This window comes from Rhododendron vialii, chromosome 5a (genome assembly GCF_030253575.1).
Source record: "Rhododendron vialii isolate Sample 1 chromosome 5a, ASM3025357v1".
Taxonomy (NCBI): domain Eukaryota; kingdom Viridiplantae; phylum Streptophyta; class Magnoliopsida; order Ericales; family Ericaceae; genus Rhododendron; species Rhododendron vialii.
In genome coordinates, this window is record NC_080561.1 from 13,454,600 (window position 1) to 13,464,118 (window position 9,519).

Below are 9,519 nucleotides of genomic sequence, written 5' to 3' on the forward strand. Positions count from 1 at the left end.
GAAAATCAAAAATCAGCACAATGAAAATCATAAATTGTCGTAATTTAGACATACGGTATACCCTATGTAACATAACTTTTCCCTACAAGCACACCACATAAAACGAACAGGTCAATTCATGCATTATTACCATGAGCCAAAAATAGAGGATACTTCAAAAACTGCAAAACTAACTGGCAAGCATAGCCTTTAAACTAATCTGACATTTTTGGACAGGATGTGTGTGGGGTAGAAATCATAAGATCTCCGGCTGAAAATAAAGAGCGAGCAAATACTTATTTCTTTAAATTTACAAATGCCACAACACACAAGAATGTTTCCAGGGCGGTAACGCCCACCCATCTGTGCCATCCCTGAAACAATAGTTCCCTAACTCACTGCTTCAGCGAAAAACAGTAACACCATTTGAAACAAAAAAAAAAACAAAAAAAAACCAAGAAGTTAGAAAGAAAAGTCACCTTATTGTTCGTAAAATTACATCTCTTCACATGAGGGCTGGAACCTCCAGACATGAGATTCCTCTTTCATGTGATCAACCTTGGTCTCCATAATGTACTAGGGGCCTTGATTATTCCAACATCCAGTTCCTAATATTCTTAAAGGTCAAATATCAAGCTGACAATCTGATCAGAGAAGCAGCAGCAGCAGCAGACCAAGAAAGTTCCGGTTTATAAATTCCACTTCCTATACTTTCCCATGACTCTCCATATGCAGGACATATTTTACAAGCGCCAAAATAAGGGTGAGTTCCCTAATCAGGCTCCATACCTGTAAACGATTTAAACAATTGACACAAGACTAAGATAAATCACCTATACCGATCTAAAGGATTAAATCTTATGTAATTGAAACACCTGAGTTATTTTAGAGGAAATTCTGATTTGCTTGACAGTAATTATGCAGCAGCTGGAATGCCATTTACTGAAGGTAACTTATTACTTACCGGTCACCAGTAGCAGCCGAGTCACCATTAGAAGAATTGATGATGTCTGCTGAATAGGGTACAGCATCCAAGCCATTAGCTTCACCCTCACTCTGTAACGAAAACTTATGTCATGCTCCCAAGTGGTATGGGAGCATGATGCTCATGCTCCCATTGAATATGGATTTTTCGATTGAAAAATATGTAAATAACGGCCGTTAGATCAAAACCATCCACCAAAAAGTAACGTGGTTTTGCTAAAAACGAGATGCAATATACTTGCCACAAAAACAGGGTTTACACTTAGGCAACACTTACTATGTTATATGGTTACACTTACTACATCGTACAGCTACACTTATTACTCAGATGTTTTGACAATCAATGATTGAGATGAACTCATACAATCCAATGGTTAGGAATAATAGGAAGCATCATGCTCCCAAACTGCTTGGGAGCCATTGCCCTCTCTTAACACATACCAATGAGAACAAATCAAAAGCATCCCTTCATTATTCCGAACAGGAATATTACCGTGCATATTTTGCTTATTTTTTAGAATCTTTTCGTCTTTAAGGAAATTTTAAAAAAATAGGTCAAATGTTTGTACTTCTCCGGTTTCTCTTCGCGAGGGATAGAAAGATAAAAATTTTAAAAAAAAAAAAAAACAAAGAAGTGGAAAAAAGAAGCAATAAATTTGAAAAATACAGACTATTTTTGCTACTTGGTCTTTTCTCCAAATATGGCCCAATATCTTTTCTATTTTACTTTGACCAAAATTAGCAATCGAAACAGTTCACCAAACATGTAATAGTCCCAAAAAATAAGCAAATGAGCAAGGCAAACTTAACAACCCCCAAGAATACTCTAAAAGGTGCATACCATTTCAGTACCCTTTATATTAGGATCCGGAATTCCTGCAGCTGAAACCTTTGGAACGTCTCTTAACAATCCCTGCAAAGCTCAAGCTGCATGAATGAGATGGTTGAAAGAAGGGCCACCTTCAGAGGATTTTTAAAGTCTTTCATGTATTTGAAGTTTTGAGAATGACTTCTAACTGTAAGAACGTAAAAGCAAAAAAAGCTCTAACTTTGCCATGAAAAGGAAGCAAGAAATAGCCAGGGTTACAGGAGAATCACTGGAGCACCAGCCCCAATTTTAGATGCAGCCCCAATTTTAGATGCAACATGATATATATTCATGTTATATGACATGCACGTCTTGGACAATGTAATTAATACAAAACCTCGGGAGAGAAAATATCATAACAAGGTTGAAGTTGTTTCAAATGCCAATTCACTCACTTGGCATGCCATGTCAGATATGGCATCGATGGTTGGAGATGGTCTAATAGCGCTTGCATCAATTTTGGAGTCACTTAACCTTTGTACAGTCCACAGATGACCAAGCACACTAAGTGGTTTGATGATCACCAAACAGGTGAAAAAAATGTAAGGATTTTAAAGTTTATTGTTCTTGTAATATGTGCACTAGTTGTGCACAAGCGCGTGTGGAGCAGTTCATAAGCTTAAGAAACATCAAAAGGAAAGGACAAAGTATAGCATGGAGAGCAGAAAGACAAGGATTGAAATTTCAACCCCAAGATGAAGGGGATCGCAAATTACATGAGATTGAGAACAAAACGTGATAGCTTAGTATATGATGGAAACCCTCCACCATCTCACAAGTCACAACAATAACCTCAGATCAACTCAACCATTATCTTCAAGGGGTTGGGTCATAGATAAAATGAAAAAGTCTTAACAACGATTATAAAAGAGCACACCACATGCCACAAGTTGCTTTAAATGTGCAAACAAGATAAAAAGACGGAACATATGATCCTTCCCTAGGGTACTAACCTTATTGGCCCACTTGAGCCCACATGCATTGCACAATGTCCTTGGGCCAGCTGGCCCACGACGCATCATGGGTGTAGACTTTGAGCTAATACCACAATGCGTACATCTGCACAAACAATTGACAAGTACTTTAAAAGGAGAAAAACCTCATAATATTATACACAACTGGGTTCCTTTTAGTTAAAAGCAAAATTCACAATAATATTGAGCATCTGTGTTCTGGTATTACCAGGCTCATAAATGTCACAGAAGAAGGGTCAAAGAAAGAATGGTAGCCTGTAGAGACAGAGCAAGGAGGGGACGCATGAATATTCCCCAACTCTATGATTTGAATGATAAAGAACAGAACAGCACCCTTTCCTCATTGAGTTATAACAAAATACCACCCCCACAAGCATATTATAGGGACAAATGATGTTTGATTGGTAGGTAATAACGTGCACACAATACAGTCTCTAAGTGGGAGATACAAAAAGTTCTCTCTCGACCAAAAATAGAACTGAGCTAGGGGCTAACAACCAATGGAGTATCAACAAATGGCACTATCAATATGGGTCCGATAGCCACGAAGACCGGGTTATATAGACATGGTAAAGACTAATCAAACGTCACTGACATAACATAACAGGTGTTCAGACCAGTTATCATGCCTTTAGAAGCTCTACCCCAGAAGGATAAAAGAAAGTGATAACTAGGAGATGCATCCAAGAGGAGGAAAAAAATTAGAACTTGACACTCACGAAGTTTCTGGCTCCTCTTGGACGGAACCCTGTGATTCAGTCCAGACTGAAGAAGCACCCATTTGTTCTGCTATCGTCTTGGATGATGTAAACTGACCCTTTCTACGCTGCATCCTGACCGATTGAGAAAGAACATGAGAAGATGGTCAGAAAATGATCATCCTCTGAAAGAAACAGGCTGAGGTATAAACAAGAAAAAGATGGAACAAAAGATTATCAATCCGCACTTTTGTGGAAAAGAAAAAACCAACTATGCATGCTGCGAGAGGGCAAACCAGAACAATTTTAACGGCACAAAATATCAGTTTATCCTTTTAGTACTCAGATTTAATGCTCCTCAGCGTCCTAGATTCTCCAGGCCAACTAGTACAGGAACTAAGACTTCACTTGGCTTCGTTTCTTAGTCATAGTTTATATAGCCATACTCAAAATAATGATATGCTCAAAGAAATGGAAGATAATCTGCAGCTCACGGTTCGGCAGTTAATCAAGATAATTTAAGAAATCCAGAGAAAGCTAAAAAATGATTGGTTTCTTCAGGATATTCAAAGATCAATAGTGAGAGTTAATCAAACATCCTGAAATTTTTCGGGATCCCTTTGATGAAAAACAATGATAAATTTGAGGTTTTGGGAACACTCTTAGAAATTGGTAACTTAGGCACATGCACTGCGACTAACATAAGAACGTAACTTTTTCCTTCCTCTCAACCAAAGTCCTTTTCCCTAACTCCCAATGTGATAAAAAAAAATCCTCCAATTGTAGATTCCAACCTAAATTTCTCTATCTATACCCCATGTTGGAAGTTACAACTATAGTTTATATTAGACCGACTTGGGAGTGGGTGTTGAGTGACTTTAGTCGCGTGTGACTTGATAGCCAAGGGTCAGACCAATCCAATCTCTAACCGAAGGAGACACAGACTCCACAAAATAGCATCATATTCTTCATATTGCGAATTATTAGAGGGGATAAAAGTGTCACTATTTCATAAAAGAGTGGGACTGTCATAAAAAAGGCACTTCATTCTTGTGATACCTGGAGGCTGGAACACGGAACATTTCGGTATGTGGGACGGGAACAGGAACATACAGAAACGGAGGCCACATGCCCTAAACTGTTGTACGGTGGGAGTAGACTTCTACAGATCATAATCTAGTGATGTGCTTATTTTACAAGTGAAACATCCAATAAACAAAGTGTTACTTTCCCAATACTGATGTACAACACATTTATAAAAAGTATTTTGACGAACTTTCATTTATAATTGTCCTATTAAAGCTCCATTCTATGGTTCGACATTGTTTCTCTCCCAGAAAAAGGCTTAGTGAAATAATGAGAAAAACTTTCGGGATCCCTTTGGATCACAAAACTTACTGTTTGAATATGTGAGTGCATTAGAATCAGGAACGTGCATTCCAAAATGAAATTTGCATGGTATTAGCGAATTCTGGTAAGCCAGTGAATCATTCATTATCTAGCAATTATGGAACCAAGTATATCTTGCACGGTAACAAAATGCTAGAATTATGCAACAAGTGTCCATGCAAAGTATCCATCACATCTTGGACCCACCCCCTTGTGTCAAGTCTCTGACACAAGTACTTCAAATATTTGAAAGACTATGTAACATACGTAGGTAGAGCAAACATATCTCAATAGCATGCCGTCATACACGAGCACACCATGTTGACCTAATTTTTCTATGTCCAGTCAAACAAAGTCTACACAAAACAATGAAAACAAAGAAGAGAAAAAAGCAGAAGGCAGTAGAAAAATGTTCTAAACTCTAAAGTACCTGAGCGCAACTTCTTTACGAACATTGTAGCGGATTTTCTTATCAAAACATCGTTCTTTCCTCTTCTCCCTGAACCGATTCAAAGACGCAGCCCTTTGCGGTTGACTTGATCTTCCAGGAAAATCACCTAAACCCTGCAAAGTTGCTGATGAAAAGTTAAGACTAGCTCAGACCTAAGAAGCACCGACACGTCTCCGGGCTTTCCTTTTCTGTATCGCAGACGTGTCAAATAACGACACGCTCAGACACATTCCCAACACGTGAAAAAATGTATCTTGAGTATTTAATCATTTTTTCTGAGTCGGACACGCTTCAACATGTATCGGACACAATATGCTATTCTCATTTGGTTATTGAATTTTATATCTTTAATTTCGAAAAAATAATATATTTATGTAATATATGATATGAGTATAATGTAAATTATACTCGGATCAAGTGAGGGATCCCTTATTTTGTTAAAATGCGGACCTCCCCTTTTCCAATCAAATTACGATGATCCAAACCGTTCAATATGTTCAGATTGTGATTTTAAGGGTTCCCGTGAGAAATCAGAAACAAAAGGACCGGGAAGTGCTTCATCTGAGCAGTTTTCACTAGACAGTTCAATAAAAAACTGCTCGAATGAAGCACTTCCCGATCTTGTTTTGCTGATTTCTCGCGGGAACCTTTAAAATCACGTTCTGAACACATTGAACGTTTCGGATCATCGAAATTTGATCGAGATAGGGGAGGTCCGCATTTTAACAATTTAAGGGATCCCTTAAAGGATCCTAACTGATATATATATATATATATATATACACACACACACACACACATGCATGCACGCACGGGACGGTTCAAGGGACACCCAAAAAAACATTTCAAATCTCAATCTCATAGTTTTCGATCAAATTTTTATGATCCGAACCGTTCAATGAGTGCAGAATGTGATTTTAAGGGTATCCGCAATAAATTAGCAAAAAAACTGACAGGAAAATGCTTGATTTGAGCAGTTTTTATTTAAACCATTCAATAAAAAACTGTTCGAAACTATCCGGATTAAGCCATTCCCGGTCATTTTTTTGCTGATTTCTCACGGGTACCCTTAAAATCACGTTCTGATCACATTGAACGGCTCAGATCATCAAAATTTGATCAGGAACTATTAAGTGGTTTTTTTAGGTGTTTTTTTGAGTGTCCCCGGAACCGCCCCGATATATATATATATATACACCTAAAATCACGTGTCTGCATGTTCGTGCCCGTGTCCCATATCCATTTCTGTGCTTCTTAGGCTTAGACCGGTACCGTAACAAGTGAAACATCATGACTATATGAGTACCCTATGATTTTGAGGGATCACCCCAGTGGTTGGAATTCCAGTGGGCACTTCATATCCACCCAATAGTAACAAAACTGCCTGCACCTGCAAAACAAATAGAAAAGAAACATTGTGTCACTCACATTTAAGCACAACACTCTGCAATCCTATTTCAATCAGCAAGAAATCAAACACACGATAAGCATTAAGCACTAAATGCTTCATGAAATCAACTCAAAACAGTCACACACCGAAGATCATAAGCTAGCATAGGTCACCTACAAATATCAGAAAAAGCACGTCAAGATTCAAAGTTAACTATAAAATTTTTATTACCCTATAGGAAAAGATACAATTCATAAATGACCCATTGAGACATGATCCACTCAAACAAAAGCAGTAAAGCACAGTGCAAATTCTCAAATATAACCCAAGCACAGGTGGAAAACTGGAAATTAAACCAGAAAAGGCATCGTAAGATCGTAATCACTTATCAGTTTCAGGCAAACCAGTAACAAATGCAAATACTTCAAAACACTACACTTTTTACAAGTTTGCAAAGAGACAAACCAAAATTTACTGTTATCAACAGCAACACAAAAAGAATACTCAAAGAGCTACCTAAATTGACCAAATGTTAAATGTAAGAGAAGAAACTTTCAACTGGATGGTTCTGTTTGTTCTCGATGGGCCCACTACAATAATCTGAACCGTTCAAGTTGTACAGTTCCCAGAGCAGACCATTTAAAAACTTCATTAGATGATCATAGCCACATATCACAACACAATTGTCTCCACTAAAATGGAAGGAAAATTTAATTTAAGAATAGAACAGTTCTATCCTTAAGACTGATATAATCCAATTAAATGGCTACAGATCAATCATCAACCTGTTTTTTCACATTGGACAAGATAATTGATTTGCCGTGGCAGCCCAAACAAGTAGTCTCCAGTCGCGGAGAGAAGCCATTTCCGAAACTTAGGGCCTGTTTGGTAAACTTAATGCTCATTGCTTACTGATTAAAAATTCCTAATAAACTTATTAAACAACCATAACCACTTGGAACTTTCTCTCACACCGCTTCCCCGGACAGCGATCCAGTATTTTCGCACGAATGGCAATGAATGCTGAAGTCAAAGAGGCCGAGACGCCTATGATTAAATGTCTGTTGAGGTCCATCGTTGCAATTGACTCTGACCATCCCATTCCTACAAAAATGGATTTGCCAATTCGAACTAAAATAATATACCTCGATAGGTGCTCCTCCAATGTTTTCTTTGGGAATGCCTAGCGCTTCAGTGCCAAAAAAGCACACTCCAATACATTTTGTACACTTTTCAATACACTTCTTCACACTCCCATACACCTTTTAGTTTCTAATACATTTTTTGAACCTTAACAACAAGCCAGTGGACTAATTCTTTAATTATGACAAGCTATCATGAATTTTACTGATTCCTTAATTATGATAAACAAAAAAGGGACCTATTAATCTAGAAGCTAAGAAAATGCCAAAAAAAAGAAGAAGAAGAAGAGGCACACACTCAATACATTTTTGTACACTTTTCAATACAATCCCATACACTTTTTACACTTTTCAATACACTTTTAACTTAACGACAACCCACTGGATTGTTTGTAGCATTTTCCAATAAAAAAAATTAAGCAAGGAACCAAACGAAACGTGCCCTTAGTTCACAAAATTGACCTGAAAATTGGAAGGCTACCTTTTCTGGCAAAACACTGTCAAAGACATAAACCTCGCCCTGAAACGACAGCGTTAGCTGATCAGCACCGCCTCCTAAAGCGGCGACCGGAGTAATCTCGGAGCCAGGAACGTACAAGGCGTGGGGATGGACGCCATCGACGCCGTTCAATTCTCCGCCGCCGCCGCCGTCGTCGAGCGGGTGAGGCTCGAACCGGATGTTGTTGGGGTTGTCGATCGACTCCCCGCTCGCGACGTCGTCGTCTTCCTCGCCTTCGATCTGGTTTCTTTGCTCTTGTTGTTGGATGTTCATGGCGTTGGCGTCGTACATCGGAGGGGCTTGCTGGAGGGTTTTCTCTGGCATTTCTGAAGCATTTACGGCTCAGATGGAGACGAATCAAAGAGCCACAGTACGAGAGAGTATATATATATATACCTAATTTGATTCCAATAGGGGGGAAATACGAGGAGAGAAGAAGTGAATCTCAAAATCGAATCTGAAAAGAAACCCTAAAGTTATGATGATGATATGATGGAGAATTATTACGTATCTGAATTTAAATGGAAAAGATTTGGGGAATTGACTGCGTAATTGGATAGTGTTTGGTACGGAATTATATGTTGATTGAGAGAGAGAGAGTGTGTGTGTGTGTGTGTGAAACTGTGAATTAACGTTTTTTTTTTTATAAGGAAAAGAGTGATTGCTGTGGCTGGATGCCTGGATATGATCCACGAGAGAGAGGCCATAGAGAGTTGTGCTTCAGATTGTGCAAGCGTGTTATGGCCTACAGAGGCGCTACGGGTACATCAAAAGCTGTACAAACAGCACACAGATCAATTTTGAACCTATTTCAAATCATATAAAGATGATTGTAGCCACTAATTCTATTCAAAATATTTTTTTTAAGGTCCTTATAAAAAATCATCTTAATTCGATAATGGTAAGAGTATTTACGATAATGGATGATTCGTAAATGCTCTTACCATTATCGGATTAAGATGATTTTTTACGGGAACCCTAAAGAAAAAGTATTTTGAACAACATAAACGACTCTGATCATCTTTGTGAGGCCCGAGAAATATCTAAAATCGATCTGTGCACGCTGTATGTATGGTCTTTGTTGTACTCATATTCTTTTTGTATGGCCTATGGGAGAGTAGGGAAACTTATTCATTGCCTTTTCA

At 38.3% G+C, this 9,519-nt stretch overlaps 1 protein-coding gene across 3 annotated transcripts; it reads right to left on the reverse strand.

The window, feature by feature from the left end:
• Positions 1–251: 251 nt before the first annotated feature.
• LOC131326688 (GATA transcription factor 24-like) lies at positions 252–9,109 on the reverse strand. 3 transcript variants are annotated; one of them, XR_009200077.1, is made up of 9 exons: positions 8,357–9,109; positions 6,650–6,733; positions 5,323–5,456; positions 3,525–3,638; positions 2,785–2,890; positions 1,805–1,876; positions 944–1,035; positions 459–768; positions 252–353 (listed from the first exon to the last, which is right to left on the reverse strand). XR_009200077.1 is itself a non-coding variant. In XM_058359547.1 (8 exons), exons 1-8 carry the CDS (start codon positions 8,696–8,698, stop codon positions 756–758), a joined length of 957 nt encoding a protein of 318 aa, XP_058215530.1. In that variant the 5' UTR covers positions 8,699–9,109; the 3' UTR covers positions 252–755. The 3 variants fall into 3 exon arrangements, 2 of the variants coding, with proteins under 2 accessions (XP_058215530.1, XP_058215531.1); XM_058359547.1 differs by having other exon boundaries at positions 252–768; XM_058359548.1 differs by lacking the exons at positions 252–353; positions 459–768; positions 944–1,035 and having other exon boundaries at positions 1,830–1,890.
• Positions 9,110–9,519: the final 410 nt, after the last annotated feature.